Source organism: Trachemys scripta, chromosome 4, assembly GCF_013100865.1.
Source record: "Trachemys scripta elegans isolate TJP31775 chromosome 4, CAS_Tse_1.0, whole genome shotgun sequence".
Lineage (NCBI taxonomy): Eukaryota > Metazoa > Chordata > Testudines > Emydidae > Trachemys > Trachemys scripta.
Genome location: NC_048301.1, coordinates 13,019,630 through 13,041,879, shown reverse-complemented (window position 1 = coordinate 13,041,879; position 22,250 = coordinate 13,019,630). Strand labels below are relative to the sequence as shown.

At 45.0% G+C, this 22,250-nt stretch overlaps 1 protein-coding gene across 3 annotated transcripts in view; it reads right to left on the bottom strand.

Annotated features, from left to right (window-relative positions):
- Positions 1-22,250, bottom strand: part of DAAM1 (dishevelled associated activator of morphogenesis 1) — a 180,639-nt gene that overhangs the window by 44,993 nt on the left and 113,396 nt on the right. For all 3 annotated transcript variants that reach the window (XM_034767842.1, XM_034767844.1, XM_034767843.1), the window contains 9 exons: positions 16,480-16,551; positions 7,642-7,736; positions 5,727-6,060; positions 4,846-4,956; positions 4,649-4,752; positions 3,929-3,995; positions 3,145-3,262; positions 2,062-2,200; positions 1,290-1,348 (listed from right to left, as the gene is read on the bottom strand). In XM_034767842.1, the coding sequence (XP_034623733.1) occupies positions 1,290-1,348; positions 2,062-2,200; positions 3,145-3,262; positions 3,929-3,995; positions 4,649-4,752; positions 4,846-4,956; positions 5,727-6,060; positions 7,642-7,736; positions 16,480-16,551 (1,099 nt within the window). The remainder of the gene's footprint in view (positions 1-1,289; positions 1,349-2,061; positions 2,201-3,144; positions 3,263-3,928; positions 3,996-4,648; positions 4,753-4,845; positions 4,957-5,726; positions 6,061-7,641; positions 7,737-16,479; positions 16,552-22,250) is intronic.

Here is a 22,250-nt window from a genome sequence, read left to right as displayed (position 1 = left end):
AAAGAAAAAGTAAAGCTAACAACAAGGAAAAGGAAAAATTGTTGAGTCCACAGGACAAACTAGGACTATTTACTTCCCCCCCTCATGCAAAGGACATTAACCCTTCTCAAACACGATGGCCAGGACTAGCCACTGCATTTAGTGCGACTCTAAGACAGATCATACATAGCAACAAGGAGTTCGCCAATGCACTTTTCTTTTTAAGTTACACACAAACAGGGTGAAATCCTGAGCCTATTTAAGTCAATGGCAAAACTCCCATTGATTTCAATAGTGCCAGGATTTTATCCTTAGTATTTCGGAGAACAGTAGCTTTGGAGCGGTCATATGTCATGGACTCTCTCAACCGTTGATGTGGATATCAACGCTGATATTTCAGGATTTTGTGCCTGATACTGTAGTCTGGGCTGCCCTGCCTTAACTAAGACCCCAATTCAGCAAAGCACTTAACTTTAGCCACCTAAATCCATTAAAGTCAACAGGACTTAGGCACATGCTTAAGTGCTTTGCTGAATCAAGATAAGCCTCCCTGCTGGGCCCAGGTGTCCCACTGTTACCCATCCTATTAATTTTGCTGTAAATATCTAATCCACCACGTAGCAAGAACTAGTTCTGCTGCTCACAAGACCAGGCTTTGGAGTAGCCCAAGTTCAAGTGGGGGTTAAACAACTGTGCATAACTGAATGGGAGGCAGTGAGCACTGACTGATAGAGCTGAGGTCCCAGGGCAGTACAATAGTATGGTTGAGCCCAGAAAATCAGGGACCTACGTTGCTGTGCCAAGGGAGATAAAGAGCAGGCTTGCTCTCGGCTAGCAGAGCATTTAAAATTGATTTAATGTATATGTCACATTAGAATACGAGACTCAGGATTTTTTCCACTGAAATATTTCCCCTCACAAAAAAACAGCGTTTCAACAAAAACTAAAAATTCTTCAGAAAATTCGTATTTTGGTCTAAATATTCCATTTTTTTTTTTTTTTGGACAAAAAAATTGAAAAACATTGAGTTTCAGTTTTTCATAATAAAACCAATACATTTTTACTGGAAACAGACTTTCTTCCTCAAAATTTCCTGTAAAAAATAAATTGGCATTTTTGACCATCTCTAGCCATAGGCACTATGGATATAGGATAGTTTTCACCTAGTTAGATGCACAACTCCTATAGATAAAAATCAGTAAAGATTCCAGTCTGGGTGTGTAAGTGTGTATATACACGCACACACTTTATCTTAAAGTATGTATGTAAGTAAGTATTAGATTTAATTTTTTTTTTTTTTGGTCATTCACCTTTTCGCATTTTTTCTGCTTGCTCTTTCCACTGTTTAACTTCATTTTCATTAACTAACCTAAAAAGAATAGAAAAGTAAGTTTAGGAAATAATCTAACAGAGAAAATAATATAAGAAGCAATAAATGAGATTAAAGTTGGGTGTAGATTGCTAAATAGCATTTGCAAATACTTGTTGAATGCAAATCCCAAATCGGTGTTGAGAACATCTTCTATTTGTTTTCATGAACATTCATGAACATTCACACTGGCAAGTTTTTATTGCCAAGACTTCGAGATGGCCACGCAAAAGCTCTGTGGGTTTTGGAGGCAGAAATGACCTCAATTTAGGTGGCCAATCACCGTACAAATAAAATTATGAATAAGGAATACGGGAAAGAATAGCTACGGGAAATAGTTCATGGGCAATCCATAGGCTGAGCTCGGTTCATAGGCACATTTTATTAAGTTCAAACAAAAATTCCTAAACACCAAAATCTACCATAGAGAATTCACAAACGGGAAGAGGGACTATATTAAATATTATTCCCCGCAAATGGTTCACCCTGCTCTACTTCAGATGTTCAAGAACAGAAGGCTGAAAAGCGAAGTCCACTTTCAAGTTATTAATACTAAGCTGTTTAAAGGAAAACTAAGAGCAGATTGTTAAAGCTGCCTTGAGTATGTGAATTAACCAGATAGCTTTAACAGATCACAGCCATGTCAAAACACAGCATTAGGACAACTACTTGTCCTTTGAGCATACGGTTCCCAAAGGAGGGCATGCACTTACATCCGGACGACGTTTTTAATATTAAAGTTTTCCAAGGGAGTGGAGTCGGGGTCCTGCCCTTTGTCATTCTGTATGACTATTTGCTGTACAATCCTATCAAGCAGTAGCCAGTACTGGACCGTATTGCCACTTCTTTTAACTAAAAAGAGAAAGGGAATAAGTAGTAGTGGGAGGGAAAGAAACAAAAAAGGAAAGGGTGTTGGAAACTGCTTTTCCCCAGCATCAAACAGAACCCCACAAGCATGCATTTGTAAAAATAAAAGTTTATTTGTGTGGTGTCTAGAGGCCCCAACTGAGATCAGGCTGCTGCTGTTAGGCATAACAACGTGCCCAGAGTTTTTGGCACAGAGAGCTTAAAATCTAAGGGTAGGTCCACACTTGTGTCGGTGTGCAGAGTACAGACACTGCACACCCAACTAGCACGGCTATAAATAGCAGTGTAGACAGTCAGGCACTGCTTAGATGAGTGGAGACATGCCTGACTCTTACGGTATGTGTCCGCCCTACATTGCTCTGTACACATCCAAGCAGTGCCTCCAATGACTACTCTGCTATTTTTAGCAGTGTCGTGTCCCCTTGTGGGAGCCTTTCCTGTTGCAGTGAAAGGCTCTGGCAGTTCCCTCCTGCCTCCCCCTACCAGAACCTTTCCAGGGTGCATGTAGCTACACACTGCAGTGTGGATGCAGCCTGCCTTTTGCTGTGGTGTGTAGCTACGCTGGCCCCTCTACATCACCACAAGTGTAAACAAGGCCTCACCAGAGAAGACAGACAGGGAAGTGACTTCGCCAAGATCACACAGTAGGTCAGTGGCAGAGCTGGGACTAGAAGCCAGGTCTCCCAATTCCCAATCTAATGCTCTGCCCACTACAGCAGTCTGCCTCTCCCCATGCTAGCTTTAGTTTGCTGCCAAAAATTAAGAAATTAAAAGGTATCCACATTGTATTATGCATTGTGTACTGTAATTGTTCTACTTCAGCTCCAGGAGAAATCAGAGATTTTCTGGCAGGGCTGAAATACGAAGCCACATGCAACATCAATTCCTTATGCCCTCCGGAAGGGCTGTAAATGGATTTGTCTACTCACAAGGCATTTGGAGACAGTGATGAAGGATAGACATAAAGTGCGGATACGCTTCTGTGTGAGTCAGCCTCTTCCTCGTCAGTTCAAACATCTGAGTGGCACTCTTCGTGTCTATGTGAACCTGTGGAACAAATTGAACTCAAAGGTAAAAATAAAAAACATGGACCCAGTGTTGCTACTTAGCATTTTAACAGCTCTCCCAACGGCAGGTCAAGCCAAAGAGAACCTGATCCAACTATCTCAGTGCTAGAGCACTGCATGAAAGACCAGGGACATAATCTAGAAAATAAATTAATAAAATAAAATAATATGAAATGTGTAGGGCACAATCTACCCTAGGATCAGTCTATTTAGGTACTTATATGGGTCAAAGTATTTCAGTGCCTCAAACACCCCTGGCTAGGTAAGAAAGCATTATCATTCCAAGTTGTATTATGGAAGGAGAAACCAGGGCAGATTAAATGACTTGCTGAAGGTTGCACCAGGAGCCTGTAACTGAGCTAGGAACTGACTCCTGGTCTCCCGAATCCCATCCCATTGCACTAGCTGCCTCTTCCATACCAGAGTACTTTCCAAACATCAGTCAATCCCATATCCTGCAAACCTCTCTGATGCGAGTATTATCCCCATTTTACAGAGAGACACAGAGGCAGAAAAGGGATAAGTGGCTTGCCCAACATCAATACAGAATTCAGGCTCCCTCCCCACCCATCTCCCAATTTTAACCAAAACAATATGCTGATTTCAAACAAACATCAAAAATTGCAGCAATAGGCAGCATACATACTAGTTCAAATCTTTTGGCAAATTCCAGTTCATCTTCATTTCTAAGCATTTCAAAAAAATCTAAATGCCTGGTGGGGAAGAAAAACAGACAATTTGGAAAACAGATATTTAAAACAGCACTTCTAAGATAGAGAAGAGTAATCAACTGATTTGAAGGGTTTCAAAATCAATAATTAGCAATGATTTTCTAGAGAATACCAGCGACATCTACAAATGTATAGGATGGTTAAACAGTAATAGCAAAATGTCAGTTATCAGAGTAAGGCCTGTCAGTATACACTCTAAAATGCTTAAGAACACCTCAGTCAGAGTATCATAGTAATGCTCTCTCTCTCTGACAGCCCTTTGGAAGAAGGAAAAATTATGCTCTGACAAACTAGGGGTGAAACTCCCAAGGTCTATAATGCCACTTTAAATTTTAAATTAGGGTGAAGATAGGCCCTGTGCCTGCCCTCTGCACAGGGGTGAATCTTACTCTAGATGGCTGATAAGTGTAAGCTTTCAACGTACATAACAGGCCAGGTACTGAGTAAACCCCCATTAATTTCAGTGCGGGTTAGGCAGACTTTTGCCAAATGTTATACTACATGGATTCTGCTTAGAGCCAAAGGATCTAGAAACATGTGGATGTCACTGAGCACCAGCGAGGGAGTCCTTAAAAAGAGGAAGAAAAGGATGAATACAGCAGATGAGCTGCAAGTTATTGAATAGTTTTCCTCACCTGTCTAACGTTGAATTTTCATGCTCCCTTAGTTTATCAATGACAGGTTGAATTCCTAGCATTAGAAATTCATATCTAAGGTGGAGTCTGAAATCCAGACTTTCCTGAAAAGAAAAGGCAAAGGGTGAACATTGCAGGATGTGGCTCTACCGAAACTCTATTTAAAAAAGCCCCCCAAGGAGCCACACACAACTTACCACTCCAGCCCCTTGGCTCAGGACCGCGTTAATGAAGGACATGATGGCTGTCTTTAGATTCACTTCGTCTCGATACCTTCCCGTGCTTTTATCCAAGTCATTAATCAGCGTCTGCCAATCAGACAACAGATATGCCACAGGGTGAAAAAATGTGCCGCAGAAACAACAAACCACAAAGATTGGAATGACTCGTTTGTGGGCTCCCAGAAACCGGATGAGCCCCCCCCCCCCTTCTGATAATGGCAACCCATTTACAGGGTTTAAATGGCTAGAGAGACACTTCTACAGCTGTATTGTGCTGCTTAACATTCCCTGCCCTGACATATACTGCGAATGTCAAATTGTTACATCAGATCTTCCAGGAGTGTTACAGTCCTGGAGCTTTAAGATTCCAGTTGCTCTGCAAAGGCAAGTTAGTTTGTTTTATTTCCTTATAAACCAGTAACTCTGTTATTCAATGGAATTCAGCTTGCAGGACAGTGGGGATTTTCAGGCTCCAAGACTACATCCATCCTCTGCCAGGTAAAACAAAGAGATGCAGGGGAGAGCCACAGTTCCAATTCCCTGGTTTTCTGCTCAGCCCTGGGTCATACCAGAGCAGCTCAGAGGCTACTCTAACTTGCACTGTCTGGCAATGGTCCCCAAAGAGCTATCCTCTGGCTGGAGTGCATTGTGCCCTGGCCTCACCCACTCTGCATGTGCTCCCTGAGAAGGAGGTGCAGGAGGTATCTCTGAGTAGCTAGGGGCTTGCATCCGGTTTCCAATCAGGTAGCATAAAGGGAACAGAGCAGGGCAGGGCAGAGAATCTTCCCCTCTCAAACTTTGCGTAAACCTGAGTATATGAGTTTATGAAGCATGAGGAGAAAACCAAGACTATGTACCTGAAAGCGAGTCCTTTCGCTGGCGTATTTCTGGTAATGCAGCATGGCCTCCAATACCTTTTTGTGACCCCCAGGAACCAGGCACACAGCGCCCATGATTTCCAGCACTGCCACCTTTGTCTTTATGTTCTCGGTGCTCAGACTCTGAGCAATTACATTAATACTCTCTGGATGGGCCAGGACATGAGCCCGTCCTTGAGAGTTGTTCATTAGTGCTTTTATACACCCAATGAGAGAGGTATGTATTCGAGACTCCGAGGTCTCATAGTCCATGCTCTTCAGAAAGTTCAGAATACACGTCAAGCCATCCAAGTCGATAAATCTGGTTACAAACCTGTCACGAAGAAGAGCACGTTAAAACCAATGGAAAGAATCCCTTGATCTACACATTAGACTGTATTGAATTTGTTAACTCACTCAGCTGACGCCATATATGGCAGGTACATTCTCTCCTGGAGGAAGGCGCGTGCCGAGTGGATGAACACCCAAAGAGCATGATGTTGATTCCAGTGTATGGTAACAGACAACGGCAGATGAGGTGGACGCCCAGCCGTAAAAGGGTTAATCACAATCTTAGGGCTTGTATAGATGGCAAATTAGTGCCTGGCAAGTTGGGGGGTAAATCTACAACACACACTAGTTTGCTGCCCTTTGGATCCTGCTATAGCGCAATAAAAGTGTCCGTGTGCGCTTTGATCCACTCTTGTTTCAAAGCGGAGCAGATCAGAGCGCACCAGGGAACGTTCAGCATGTGGTAGCAGAATCCACACGGCCAGTTAGCGCGTGGCACACTAGTGTGCTGCAGATTTATACCCCAGCTTGCCTCACACCAGCTCGCAGTCTCCGCAACCCCTCAGGGGAAGGTCATTTGATACTCCCAGGCCTCCTCGCTCTCCAGCCGAAGCCGGTGGCAAAAGTAACTCTCCTTTCAGTGGAAGAAAGGGCAGCCCCAAAGGGTAAACATTTTTAAAGCCCCTACATCCCATTGACTTTCAATGGGGGGGGGGTTAGGCTCCTAAAGCACTTGGGCACCTTTGAAAAGTTTTGCCCAAAATCAGAGGCTGGGATTTTCAAGGCACCTAAGGAAATGAAGTACCTAAATCCCCTTGGATTTCAGTGGGAGTTGGATGCCTAATACCTTAGTCCCCTTTGGTGATGCATCCAGCGTTGTTTGTTTCACAACCTATTTTTTCACTGTGCAGTGGAAATACTTTATGGAGCCACACAGCACTTTTCATACTCAGAGGGACACCCCAGGAAGTAGATATTGAAGTTGGTTGAAAACTTTCCAACAAAACAGGCTTCTGCCAGAAAATACTGATTCAATGAAATCGAAAGGGTTAGCAGGCATGGGTTAATGTCAGCAAAATTTCGTTTAGAAAGAAAAAAAAAATCAATAGGAAGCGTTTCAATTTTTTCCCCCCCCAAAAATAACTTTCAGGGGTTTTCTTATACTTTAGCAAAATATAAAATGAGTCAAAACCAAAACAAAAGGTTTTGACTGACGCAAAACAATTCCCCCCCCCTAAAAAAATTTTCAATCTGGAGTGAAAGCAAATTTCAAAAGCACAGAATTTCCTACGAAATGGGAATTCTGGTTCCCACACAGTCCTAGTAGAGATCATCATGCCCCATCTTCCAGATGAGGAGACTGAAGGAGAGCTGATAGTCCCACAAAGTAGCTAAGGTCTGAGCTGAGGCTGCAATTCCAAGTCTTACGTTCAGCACTGACTATGCCTCTCATCTATCAATAATATAAACCGATATTTCTATTTTAAGATTCCTGTGTTGGACTGTGGTGGAGATGGGAGTGAGCATCACCCTAAGCAATTGGGCATTTTTACTGGATGGACTAACTGCAGCTGCCTGTGCTGGAAAACAGTGGCACCAAAGCAAGGAAAGAGAAAAGAATTGCCTCATTGGTTTTGTCCTCAGTGCCGTCTTCAAACTTTCTATTGTTTTATTTCTCTCCTCCTCATCTTCTTTTTCCAAAGCTATCAGCGATTTTCTCTGTAAATGGAGAAAGGCAGATTTATACAACAGGGTTCGGCTCTCTGTCAGCAGCCTAAATACATAATTACAGTAAGGGGCACTGCGATAGCAAAATGAACATTTGTTGTACTATGCAACTTCTATCGAACTGGTCACTGAGCAGACGTACCTAGTAATTGTCAAACTGTGTGTACAGTAATAATTCTAGGAGGAAATATTTATTTGCAGTAGGAATAAGAGTCCCAGTCACAGACCAGAGCCCCATTGTACCAGGTGCTCTACAGACACAGAACAGAAAGACAGCCTCTGCCCCAAAGAGCTCAGATTTTCTGTCTGTTTAGTAGCCAGGAAGAACTTCATTCCAAACTCGGCAATTTAACATAACGGGCAGTGAATCTTATATCTAAAACTAATTTGCATTATGGTAGCACCTTGAGGCCCCAATGGAGATCACAGTCCCTTCGTACAATGCACATTGTAAGAATCTGCCCTTGCTATAAAGAGGCCACACTCTGTTGAGGCATGGGTCAACTTGTAGGTTTAAACAGTGCAAATGGTGGATTCTCTGTAACTTGAACGCTTTAAATCGTGATTTGAGGACTTCAGTGTAACAGCCAGAGGTTAGGGGTCTATTCCAGGAGTGGATGGGTGAAGTTCTGTGGCCTGCAATGTGCAGGAGGTCAGACTAAATGATCGTGAAGGTCCCTTCTGACCTTATAGACTTTAAGTCTAATCTAAGGCTAGGTCTACACTACCCGCCTGAATCGGCGGGTAGAAATCAACCTCTCGGGGATCGATTTATCGCGTCCCATCGGGACGCGACAATCGATCCCCGAATCGACGCTCTTACTCCACCAGGGGAGGTGGGAGTAAGCGCCGTCGACAGAAAGCCGCAGAAGTCGATTTTGCCGCCGTCCTCACAGCGGGGTAAGTCGGCTGCGATACGTCGAATTCAGCTACGCTATTCACGTAGCTGAATTTGCATATCTTAAATCGACTCCCCTCTGTAGTGTAGATGTACCCTTAGGGTAGGTCTGCACTTGGAGCTGGAAGTATAATTTCCAATTTGAGGAGACATACCCGCGCCAGCTCTGATTGAACGAGCATGCTGAAAACAGAAGTGTAGCCATGGCAGTGCAAGCCGCAGGAGGGGCTAGCCGCCCTGAGTAGGATCCTGGGTTGCTAGGCCTGTACTTGGCGACTGATCCCACACCACTGCAGTGACGCTTCTATCATTAGCATGCTAGTTTGATCCGAACTAGCGCAGGTTATATCTTCTCCAGCTGGGAATGACCCCTCCAGCACAAAGCCAGATGTACCCTGAACAGACCAGACTAAAGATGGGAGTGGCAGCAGAGACCCCAGAGAGGGGAAGTGCCACACAGCAGGCTAGAGGCAGAACCAGGAGTTGGACCCAGATCTGAAGAGTCCTGTTCCCTCCCCATTGGAGCGCTCTGCCTCTCCTGCTATGGGTAAAGGACAATCCATTTCACCACCGGAGCTTCAGCTGCAGTTCCTGGATCACGAGATAAGGGGTGGATGCTATGCTGTATACTCGATGGGCTCCGTTTACAACACAGCTGTCTCTAGATTCAAAGTTCAAGCCAGTCCTTCACAGGGTAAGCATGAGGGACGTGCATAAAGGCTATCACTCTACACTACCCTGTCAGCAGATCTGAATGGACCACAGGACGCTGTAGCAGAGTGTGTCTCTGAGTGGAATTCCCTTAAATATCTGGAGCTGACACCCTTAATTTCAGGTGCTCTGCATTCATGTTGGGTCCAAAAAAGAATAAAAGCCCTAAATACTCATGGAAATAATCCCCCAGTCGTAAGTGGCCCACCTTGGATTAAAGAGATGCTGTGTATGTGTCTATACGCCATTTAGCTTTAATTTTGCTTGTGTGAAGCTTAGCAGTTGTGAAAATTGCCAGGCTGATAACCTTGTGATGGTCTTATCTATGAGCGCAGGCACAGCTAGAGGCGTCGCTACCGGCAGGCTTCCCCCACCAGCTCTGTCATGGAGCCTCAAATCTGGACTGGAACAGGCCACTTATATCAGCACAGGCGAGTGAGTAGTTCAGTCTCAGCCAATTCAAGCCCTGGCCTCTGCTGAGGTTGCCAACAAGGGGGCGATCCATCAATCAGGGTAGATCATGGTTGGGCTTGGGGCACGTGAATGCCAGTCCACCGGGAACTGGGCTGAGATTACCAAACTCACTCCATATAAACTACTCAACAGCTACTATTTTTCTGTCTGTCCCAGATCCTGCTGGTCCCACTGAGGCAAGGAACCCTGACTGGGAAGCCAGTCTGGACTTTCCAGTCGGGGTGGCCAGATCCCAGCCATCTAGCTGGTTTACCGCTTCCCAGATATTCATGCCTTGACCCTCAGCAAGCCTCTGACTTTAGGGTGGGGATTACCCCCATTTAATAGCTAAGGAAACTGAAGTAGGGAGGGGCTAGGACCCTGATCCTCAGGCATTCAGGCACCCAACTCACACTGGTTTCAACAGGAGCTAGGGGCCTAAATACTTTTGAGGATTTGGGCCCAAATGACTTGCACAATGGCCACAGCCAGAAAGAGAAGCCAAATCTCCTGACTCCTGGTCCTATGCTCTCACCACTAGAAGATGCTCCCCTCTATCTCGCTCTGTAAAATAGTAACTCCTTCTGCTTTACTGGGGGACAGGAATGTGGGTGACCACGGTACTGTCAAACCCAGCCAAAAAAATACGAGTCAGACCCTTCAAAATCATGAGGGTTTTCGGGTTTTTTTTTTTAAATCAAACACTGGATGTCCCACCCCACAATCTGGTTTTTCAGCCTGTAGAGTTCCCGTTTTCAAGCTTTTCTCCTCAAGCAAGAAGGCCAGACATTTACTTTTTAAAATTAGAAAGCTTGTCACATAAAAGTCACAGAACGTCAGGAACTGGGGCATTAAGACAGACACTAAATATCACAAGACTCATGATAAAAATCATGAGGGGGTAACACCAAGGAGGAGTATGCAAGTTTGAACATAACAGGCCTGAGCCTGCATACATATATTTTAAAATATGGAGCTATACTTATCTCACAGAACTGAAATGGATCTTGAAAGGTCATCGAGTCCCCTGATTTCACAGCAGGACCAAGTACCATCCCTGATAGATTTTTGCCCCAGATCCCTAAATGGCCCCCTCAAGGATTGAACTCACAACCCTCGGTTTAGCAGGCCCTAAGCTATCCCTCCCCCCACACACAAAATGGGTTTTAAACACACGTGTTAAATTTAGCTAGTCTCTCTCTTGCACATGTTACTGTTAACAGTGAGTATTATGGACTTATACATCAGGGATGCCCACAAAGGCATCAGCTTGGTCCAGCACATTACTCATCGGCTTGTTCCCTCATTGGACCCCTGGATTTTGTTTCAAAACAGAGGGAAATGGAGACCACTGAGACTCCAAGCAAAGGTGAACAAAAAACCTCCAAAAAACCAAGGAGGTTGGTTTTTTTTAAATGGTTATTGCTTCCGCTCAAGCTGCCTGCTGGTTGGTGATGCAATTGGACAGCTGTCACCGCCGTGTTACAAGGGAGGAAGCTGCCCTGCAGAAATGTCTGATGGATGATGTCACCGCTCCATGAGAGCAATCCACTGTAAAATTCAACTGAAATCCAGTGGGGTACATTTAATCTCCTCCAGCACAGCTGAAGTGTTTTATATACACCAGGACAATGAATAGTTGAGGCATTTATGACCCTATAACCCAGTGCCCACATCTGAGGAACACCAATATGCGGTTTATCCACACTAGGCTTACCGTACCATGGGAAAATTGCAAACACACAGGCAAAAGGACTAGAGCAGCTCTGACTGGTAGCAAGTAGGCAAATGCCTGTATTTGTTCCTTTCAGTAAAGGGAGAAGGGGCTTTTCATCCAGGGGAGACGGTGGCTTGCAGAATTCTCATTTACACAAGGAAAGGGGAAAAAAGGGTCACATTGATGAGAGCAGCCCTGACCTACTCGGAGTAGCTCTGAAGCCTCCCACTGGTCAGCCAGGCTGTCACGAAACAGGGCTCATCAAAAACTCCTTCAGACATAGCAAGAGGGACACCTTAGATACCACCTTAATGTAGCTTTAATGTGATCAACTAAAGAAAGCCCATCCAGAGAGGGGTCTCTCTCTGATCTAGGAAGGTGTATTCAGCCGTTACCCTGCTCCCATTCGAGTCAATGGGAAAACTCCCATGATTACAACAGAAGCAGAGTTGGGCCCACACTGAGCAGTTATGAAGACTTATTTTTCAACATTTCTGAGGACGCCCATGAAGCTGGAGGGGAGGAAATGCTGCTGCAGCAGGGAGTTTGTGTGTTACATAATCAGTAGATATGGCTACAACTCAAGGCCCTGTGTGCTTTTCAGCAAGCTCAAGTCCAGGGAAAGGCTTCCAGTTTTGATGTGATGAGCTAATGCTGAATTCTGAAGCAGGTTCACTTGGGGAGAGAGGGGGGGAACCACCAAAATCCAGATGTTTGGGAAGATTAATACAGCCAGTGCATTGTCCCATTTCAACGGGCCACAGGTGTTTGAACTGACAGTACATAGTTGTGCTAGAGAAGCACCAAGCAGAAGCCAGAATGTTAAACAGGGCAGGGCACATGTTGGGAATGTATGGGAAGCAGTGGAGACTTTTACCAGTACGTAAGGGTTACAGCTTTTTCCCTCTTCCCTGTGTGAGCACGTACATAGTTAACCTGACCTCTGACTTCACCGCAGCAAGCCTCGACAGCAGCATCTGCTCCACTGTATCCAACAGCAATGGAACAACATGTTAGCTGAATGACCAGTGCATGCCGTCCTCTGGGTTACCATTAGATTCCAGAGGCAACACACCATAGAGATGAATGGAGCAGTTTGTGCAGCTCAGACCTTTTTGCCTATTTGCAAACTCATACAGACCACCCAGTGCTGATTCACACTTGGAATGTTTGCTCTGCAACTGTCAGGGCTAGAAGAAACTAAATGAAAGTTTAGGGTCCAATCAGCAGGTTGGTCCTTGGGAGACAGCAGCTTTCCAAGGGGCAGAAATAAAAATACAATACAATCACAGTATCTTGAAACAAGACACCACCGATGATCTCCGCAGACAGATCGATATGCACCATGCTGCCTGGGCAGGACTAGGAGTACTGTAATTCTTTAAGCATTTAGGAGAACATTAACCCAGATACCCAGGGAGCCTGTACAAGAATCACATCAGTCTTCCACTGTCCCTGCACAGAAGGGCAGGGGAACGCAAGGGGATGCTGCAGCATGGTGGTAGATCGTTTTAGAGGAGGATCTGCACTCACAATGATCCAGTGGGCTCAGACCCTGTGACTGTGCAGGGACCATGGAGAAGTCACAAGACCACAAGTCAGCCCTGCAGGGGATTGGGGGTGGGGGGGGGGGGGGAGACTGAGCTCCCCACACAAGCCTGATGACACAGACTGTGGTGGAGATGGGAGTGAGTGTCACCCTTAGCCACTGGGTATTTTTACAGGCTGGACTAACTGCAGCTGCCTCTACCCGGCATTCACTCCTGCCGGCGTCACTAGGTAAGATGCTGACTGCCCCAAAAGCAGGGTATGTGTAGATACTGTGTCTCTTCTCTTTGATCAAGGGCCTCTTGTTAGAGCCGTTACAGTGACTAGAAACAAATATTCTGTACACACAGCACACACGTGGCACTGCTCCATTGCAGTTGCTTGGACAGCTGCGGGCATCCGAATGGGCTGTTGCTTCAACAGACACTTCCTCCATTGTAATCACTACAGACCAAGCTCTGCCATCCTTCCAGGAGGTAAACATTGCACTCTGAGCTGCCCCTTGAATCAGTGGTGCTACTCACGCGGGGAGGCAGCACTTGAGGGGAGTGTGGGTGGCAGAATCGGGCCCTTGCTGATTGTAACTGTCACTGACATGCGTCTTTGCCTATGGTACCACAGGGCAGCGAGCGGCTCTTCATGAAAGCTGCCTGGGAGACTTGCCTCATGGCCTGGACAACAGAGCAGAGGTGAAGCCAAAGAGGGAAAGACAAGTTCAGGGCTTCGAGATGCCAATAAAAGCAAAAAACCACGTTCGCCCCTTTCTTCAGGCATGCCCCTTTAATGATGTGTCTGCACTGCCAGGAGATCAAAGGCACTGCAGAGCTCCCGAAGTGCTGAAAAGCTTTGATCACAAAAACTCAGCTCCTACACATGACTACTCCCAGCCCAGCCAGCTCCCCCCACCTTCTCTGAGCACATGCACGAAGATCTTCCCAAACTGCACCCCAAGTTTCTCTTCACCTTCTCCAGCCCACCTGTTTCCTTACCTCTCCAGCTTCCCCCAATCTGGGCTAGCCTATCTTCCCCCATGCTCCTCCATTTGCCTCTCTCTACCCATGGTATTGCTGAGGCTCTAATGCCGTGGTACTGACCACCTGGCCCATGGCTACATACCAAGTCTGATGATTTTCATTCATTCTGAGTTACTGGAGCGGAGACTGATCTTATCAACACTCCCGTAACTAAACAGCAACTGACCAGAAGAAAGTTTTTGATGAGAAAACACCAGGATTATAATGGAAGTCTGGATGTAAAGTTAACTAGGGCCTTTTAACTAGGGCCTTGTCTACATTAAAGAGAAGTGTGCATCTAAGCTACGCAATTTGAGTTACGTGAATAGTGTAACTCAAATCGATGTAGCTTAGATCGACTTATCACGGGGTCCTCACTGTGCGACGTCGACGGAAGACGCTCTCCTGTCGACTCCCCTTACTCTTCTCAGGAGAGCAATCGGCGGTCGATTTAGTGGGTCTTCACTAGACCCGCTAAATTGACCACCGATGCATCAATCACTGCAGCATCGATCCTCTGGTAAGTGTAGACCAGCCCTAGAGCTTTCGATGTCATTATGCAGCAAGAGCTAAAACACTGAGACATGTAGGATTTCAAAGGGTGTCAAATCAAGCCCTTCACTACTAATTGTCTTGAACATTTTGAATTCGTTAAGATCTTTGCTTCTGCCATTCATACTAATTTTCAGCTGAAGTGATTTGCTGAGCAGCGTGCAATTAAGTGTTGGCTCTCAGGATAGTCTAACTGCTTACCCACTTATAGCAGCAATCAGTGTTTGAAGAAAGATTTTAATATTTGAAGAGATCGAAAAAAGGCAAGAGACTTTAAAATGCCAAGCAACTGTGGTTTGAAAAGCAGCTATTAAAGCAAGTGCACTACGGTCTCCCAAAGCGTTCTTGCTTGATCTGTGTCTTTCAGCTTGCAAGTTCTCATGGCAAGGACCATGTCTATGTTGGTGCTAAGTGACTGTAACAATAATCATTTTGTATCCAGAAATACACTCCTGCTTGCACGCACATCAGAGAGATGCAGTTATGGTGTATGCATAGAATGCTTAGTTGCATCACAATGCAAAGTCCATAGCCCTTGAAAAATGTTTCCACCCATAGTCTCCAGGATTCACATATCAAGAAGCCCACAGTGTAATACAGTGTTCCTGTCAGGGCCAAACACCACAGGACGCGTCAGTAACAAGATTAGCAGGGATCCAGATTTGTTGCAAATAGTAGATATTGAAGAGACACTGGGGCTGGAATTTTCAAAGGAAAATAAAGGAGTCTGGCATCCAGCTCCCACTGGAATTCACTCAGGTTCTTTTGAAAAATGCAGCAGAACTGCACAGCAGCACTGTTCATCTTCAGTCTAGTTATTATAGCTGACTCACAGCTCGGCCTGATACGACAGCAACTGCAAAATGGGAACAACTGGCTAGGCGGCAGTACTGCTGAAAAGGATCTGGGGGTTGGAATGGATCACAAATTGAATAGGAGACAACGTGAGGCAATTGCGAAAAAGGCTAAAATCATTCTGGGGTGAATTAACAGGAGTGTCATATGTAAGAGAAGGGAGCTAACTGTTCTGCTCTACTTGGCAATTGTGAGGTTTCAGCAGGAGTATTGTGTCCACTTCTGGGTGCTACACATTAGGAAAGATGCGGCTACACTGAAGAGAGTCCAGAGGAGAGCAACAAAAACGATATAAGGTTTAGAAAAGCTGATTTATGACGAAAAGTTTAAAAAACACAACTGGGCATGTTTAGCTGTGAGAAAAGAAGACTGAGGGGAGACCTGATAACAGTCTTCAAATAAGTTAAGAGCGGTTATAAAGAGGTTGGTGATCAATTGTTCTCAGTGTCCACTGAACATAGAACAAGTAGCAATGGGCTTAATCTGCAGCAAAGGAGATTTAGATGAGGAAATCGAACTATAAAGGGTAGCTAAACTCTGGAATAAGCTTCCAAGAGAGGCTGTGGAATTCCGATCGTTGGAGGTTTAGAAGAATAGGTTGGACAAACACCTGTCAGGGATGGTGTAAGTTTACTTGGTCCTGCCTCAGCGCCCCTGGGGGCAGGACCTGACATTTTGAGGTCCCTTCCAGCCTTACACTTCTATGAGTAACCTGACATAAGGGTGAACGCAAGTCAAACTGCACGTTACGCATCCTGCCATGACATTTCCACTACTTACTCTGTGTGCATGTGTGTTTATATACCTTATGTAAAACACACACTGGAGACAGTAAGTTTATTGAGAGGGAAAGGAGGCAGAATTTAGCATGGATTTGAGGGCAGTGATATTCTGAAGTGCAACAGTTGATTACATCATAACTACATTGTTAAAGAACACTTTTGTTTATTTTACTTATGCCAGAAAAATAATTGGAAAAATACTTACAGCAGCCATTGAATTTAGCTGATCAATGTAAAACTCAGGCCAACTAGTGGCTCCTTTATTTTCTTCCTGGTCCTGAAAACAAAAAGAAACTCATCAGGAGAAACAAGGTTTACTTTCCCCATCCTTTACAATAGCCATGTATGAAGATTGAACACGCGGCACACAATAATTCCATTAGACCAGTCTAAGTTTGATTTCGATCAGACTAGATGACCATGATGCTCCTTTCTGGCCTTAAAGTCTGAGATTTCCTGCATTCTGATCTAGATATATTATTTGGCCTTTTTAACCAAAAGCTCTATGGGACAATGTCTTTATATGCAATCTGCGTTACAATGTCAATTTTTAACTAAACACTTCCCGATTTAACCGTGGCCATCTTCCGGTTCCAAGGTCCTTAGAGAACAACTTTGAAACTCTAAACCCAGATCTCCCAGGACTGGCACTTTAAAATTTCCTCCGTTGAAAGTTTTTGACTGCGTAGCTTTGGTGAATGCAGTGAGGCTGCTTTTGACGTAGTTTGCTACAACTGACACTGAGTAAATAAACTGGATATAAACCATATTTCACTGTTTTAGGAAGTGGCCATCACTTACCAAAACTCAAAATGAGCCATTAGACACATCACCATAGATACAAGACTCTCAACCTGGAGGGTTATGATTTCTCCACAGATATTAGAGGCAATGACCATTCAAACTACACTCTTTCAAGGGCTTTTGACTTTTTTCACACCCAGTCCCATACTCCATCAGTTGCAAGTGGTCATCCTCAGACGTGCTGCAGGCACCTTAGTCCCCTGGTGTGGAGGATGGTGTAGGGGGCACTCCAGGCTTAGCTGGAAGTAATGAGCGTGTAGAAAAAGGCTCATAACATTCCTCATTTAAACAACTGAGGACTCCTGCCTTTGGGTTCAGTCTTGAGGGGCTGAAAACCATTGAGCTACGCTGCATGATTTAGAGTCCAGCTCTCTAGGCTGGAGATTACAACATGCTGCTGGGTGGAATACACCAGATAGCTTTTCAGGCTCTCCTGCGTCCTTGTACATGAGTCACTTGGAAGAGATCAAATTTACATTGGTGACATGGCATAGCAAGGAAGCATGCGAGGCAGGAAAATAAAGCTGTTTACATGCTCAGTAACATGTTCTCACGCTACCAGTTGCTCACCATGACAGACACTTCCAGATTTGTTTTCTCTTTTGAGACCTGCAAAACGCTCTCCACACATCTGAAAGTTCACTCTTGACTCAATCTGGATAGTCTCCTGTTATAGAAAGTTATACGGCATGAGGAGGCATAGGGCACACGCGCAGGCCAAACAGACGCTGCTAACTGAAAATCTCCAATCAAGGGCTCGAGAGACATGCATACCTGAAGTGCAGCCACAGGGACACTACTAGAAGAACAACCTGTTATCACAGTATTTGCAACACACCAGATTCCAGGGCACCAGTCCCTTATAGCAACAAGGTTCTGCTGACTGACTGACACAAGGCTAGACAAAGCACATATTCCTGGGAATAGTTATAGCAACGTTCCTAACACAAAAACCCAGGTTTTGCTATCGTTAGGCTGTGGCTCAGAATTACAAAAGCAATTCAAGCTGTTTCAGAGTAGCAGCCGTGTTAGTCTGTATCCGCAAAAAGAAGAACAGGAGTACTTGTGGCACCTTAGAGACTAACAAATTTATTAGAGCATAAGCTTTCGTGGACTACAGCCCACTTCTTCGGATGCAATTCAAGCTGTGGCTCTCTAAAGTTTTGTTGACTCATCCTGGTACACCCAGTTACTACAACACACATAAGCCCAATCCCCAGGTAATCAACCCCGCTTTGGCTGCCAGCCGGGATTTGACCCCAAGACCTCTCACATTCAAAGCACGAGGCTCTAGCACTTGTGCTAAAACAATAGCCCTTGTAGCTGGCAGGGACAATATATTTGTTATCCTCTTATGTGGGCCTGCCACTAGAGGGGGACAAAGACCCATATTGTCCTCCTACAAGACCCTCCCCCAGCCCACACACATCCATCCTTGAAAATATCAGGGGTGTATCGCTCACTGATGTGGGACTGCAAAGATAGCATTTCGTGTGGGGCTGGCTTCAGAAATGCTTGGTTTCCCCTGCCAAGACAGAACTACTGTTCAATTCTATAGGCAGTTTTCCACATAGCCAGACAGATTTAAAGGGACAAAATTAGTATTTTTGCTCCAAGGCTTAAATCTGGATGCTACTTTAAAAAAACTAAACAAATAAACAAACAAAAAAAACCCCAAACTTTCTTCCCCTAGCAGTGCTATTTGGACCTAAGAAATATAAGGATTTGTAACAGAAATCCTGATTCAGCTTTAATTCTAGCCTTGAGAACTGCACTGATAACAGAAATGCCAGGCAGTCATATTGTCAACATCGTTTGGAGTGAGGGTTTTTTGGGAGGATGGAGGAGTGAAAGCAGGGATGGCACAGAGATTATCTGTCCAAGAGTTAGTGTCTAGGATCACACAGAGACAAGAAGAAAAAGTTCTTGCCAGTTCAAGTGACCCTTGACATGAGTAGGTGGATGCAAGCTTTAATTGCAAGTTTCCCTGTAGAAATATCCAGCACACAGCAAGCCTGCTGCTGGTGCATCAGAAATACCAGATTACTTTGTAAGAGAGCCAAGTCTGTAAATGAACCTGTTTCCCTCACTTACAAGACTGGTGAATTCACGGTCAGTTCCCCAGCTCCCCTGGGGAGGGAAGGGAGCACCAGCTGTCTCACATCAGCAGCCTATATTACCAAACGAGCCAACAGTAAAATTAGGTCAGTCCCAGAGAAAACCGTTAGCCTGCGCTAATGGCTCGCAGCCAAGAATCAGTATTAGAATCCACAGAAAAACAATTACACTGTATATAATCTCCACCCCTCCCTCCCCACCCTACAAGGTTACAACTAAATACAAAGACAGAAGTCACATAGTACATTTTTTTTTTTAAAGACTTGCAGTTTATGTTCTGCTTTGAAAAATAAGAAAGAAAACCAAAGTTTGTATTCATAGGTTGATTGAGTTTAGGGCAAGAAGAGACCATTGTGATCATCTAGTCGGACCTTCTGCATAATACACAGGCCATATAATTTCACCCAGTTATTCTTGTTTCAAGCCCATAACTTTGTTTGAGCTAGAGCATCTCTTTTAGGACTTTTATAACATGAAAAATTATCTATTGGCTTCTCTGATCCATGGACTTGGGCATTTTATAAAGAAACTCCCTAACTTTTCCCCATGTGTTAATAAGTAACATCTGCATCAGATACATTTCGCCATCTTGGTCAACATGCTGTTTCTGATGGGATTCCCTAATGCCAACAACACAGCATGTCAATAACCAGCACAAACACTCCAGATCTGACCCCACTGGCTTAAAAGCCCCTGAACTATTGGGCCTTGGAGAGCTAAGGTAGCAGCAAAAATTGTTGTTCCTATTTTGTTAGTGATAAGTCAGACATACATGCTATGGAACAATGATCTGATTTTCCCTGAGATGCTGAGTACCCTCGATTCACACTGAAGTCAAGGGGAGTGGGGGGTTCAGCTTCTCAAGAGATCATCCAACAAGTTTTTAAAGGACTGGCAGGATCAGGACATCTTGGGTGTTCTGGCATAAGAATCTCTTTGCTAACTCGCTGACTTCAGGTTTCTGATTAGAGCTGGTTGGACCATTTACACATCCCACCCTCTCCTCTGAAAACTCAAAATTTTCTGGGAGAAGTCAAAAAGCAACACACCACAGTCTCATGTCAGTGAGGGAAAACTGTGCATCATGGGAGATGTAGTCCCACTGGGGATCCCATACCATTGAAGAGAAAGGGAGCACAAGGCATCCAAACTACAAATCCCACACATAGCACATAGCAGCATTTCAGTATTAAAACACTAAAACAAAACTGGTCAGATCCATGAGGGCGGCAAATTCTAGACTCAAGAGTCCTCCATCAGCTAACTTCTCCAGCCCCACCAATGCTTTACATCCAAGGACCATTAGCAACAGCTCTCCAGCTGATGTCAGTGACTAAAAGACTTGAGACCAACCCATTCCTTGCAACGAGAGAGTCACAGATGGAAATAGAATGTGGTTTTCAGGCTAGCGCCTCTGGCTACACTTTCCAGAGTCGACACCCAATGAGAAGATGCCCCTAATGACAAGAGTATATGTGTTTTTCCTCCATTCACGTGCACAAAGCAATTTAATAGCAGGTAACAATACACTAGCAAATGCAGTTCTGATTCTTGAAGCAATAGGATCGGCCTCCAGGCTGAGTGCTTTCAATGAGTTCCAGAACTTGCCCTGGTTTTCCAGGCAATTTAGCTCTCAGCACTTTCAAGGCCATTGACCAGAGATGCTCCCACAATAATAAAAATTGCTTCCTGTGCAGAACTGTAGCAGCCTCTCTCCTATAAAAGGTGTCCTGGCAAATTTCTGCACAGGCCATCAACTCTTCCCACCCAATCATTAACCCTTAGGAAACTCCCAGTGCCTCAAGCTTCTACAGCTTAGTTTAAAGACATTTAACTAGATGGATTTAGAATCAACAGCCCAGACACCCTCATACCCCCAAGACTGAGGTGCAAACAAAGAGTTCAACCACTTACACAAATCTGCCCCCCCATCTGCTTGAGTGTCTTTACTGGGGGAGAGTGGCTGGGCCTGGGGTATATATTGTTCCCCCATGGCTGTATTTCCTTCTCCAGTGACCTATGATCTGAGGGACAAACACAGCCAGGACATGCTGCTGAGTGTGACTCTGAGCCTGCTGAAGGGGTGGAAGAAGAGGACACCACTAAAAGCCAGAGCTTTGGGATCTTCCACCTTTGCAGGCAGGCCCTGTGCCCTTTCCCTTTTGGGGTGGGAGGAGATAAACCCCAGTCTCCAGCTGGACCGTGTAGTGTGTTTGTGAGTGAGTGATCTCTACAGGGACATGCTCACAGAGAGAGTCTCCCCTCACCACCCCTTCCTATGAGTGTTGATGAGCTGGCTTGGTGGTAATGAGGTCAAGTTGATTTTTCTATTCAGTGGCTGCATTAACTAAATCCCTACCCTAGGGAAATCCTGCCATTGATATAAACCTGTCAGCAAGCCTCAACTCCCGTAGACATCAGGAAGTTTAAGGGTACGTCCAAACTACCCGCCATATCGGCGGGTAGCGATTGATTTATCGGGGATCGATATATCGCATCTCGTTAAGACGCGATATATCGATCCCCGAACGTGCTCCCCCTCGACTCTGGACTCCACCGGAGCGAGCGGCGGTAGCGGAGTCGATGGGGGAGCCGCGGCCGGCGATCCTGCGCCGTGAGGACCCCAGGTAAATTGATCTAAGATACTTCGACTTCAGCTACACTATTCACGTAGCTGAAGTTGTGTATCTTAGATCGATTCCCTCCTCCCCCTCCCTCCCACAGCGTAGACCAGCCCTAAGAGAAAGAGCCACCTTTCCGACTGAGGAAACTTTATGTGGACCCCTCCCATCTTCTGCTTTAGATAGGGTGTTTTCCTACCCCCTCACCCACGAGTACCAGGGGTTTTTATTCAATATCCGAGTCACCTCCCCCTGACACTTTACACCCATTAGGGAATAAACAGACTGGAGGCTTTTTACTAAGTTAGAACAAAAAAAATGTGTCATGCCAAGACTAGTGCAAAATCTAATGAACCTCAAGCAACTTGTGTTGCTTTACAGAGCCTGCTTCTGTGTGGATGGCTCTAAAGTCATTGATATTTATGCCATATCA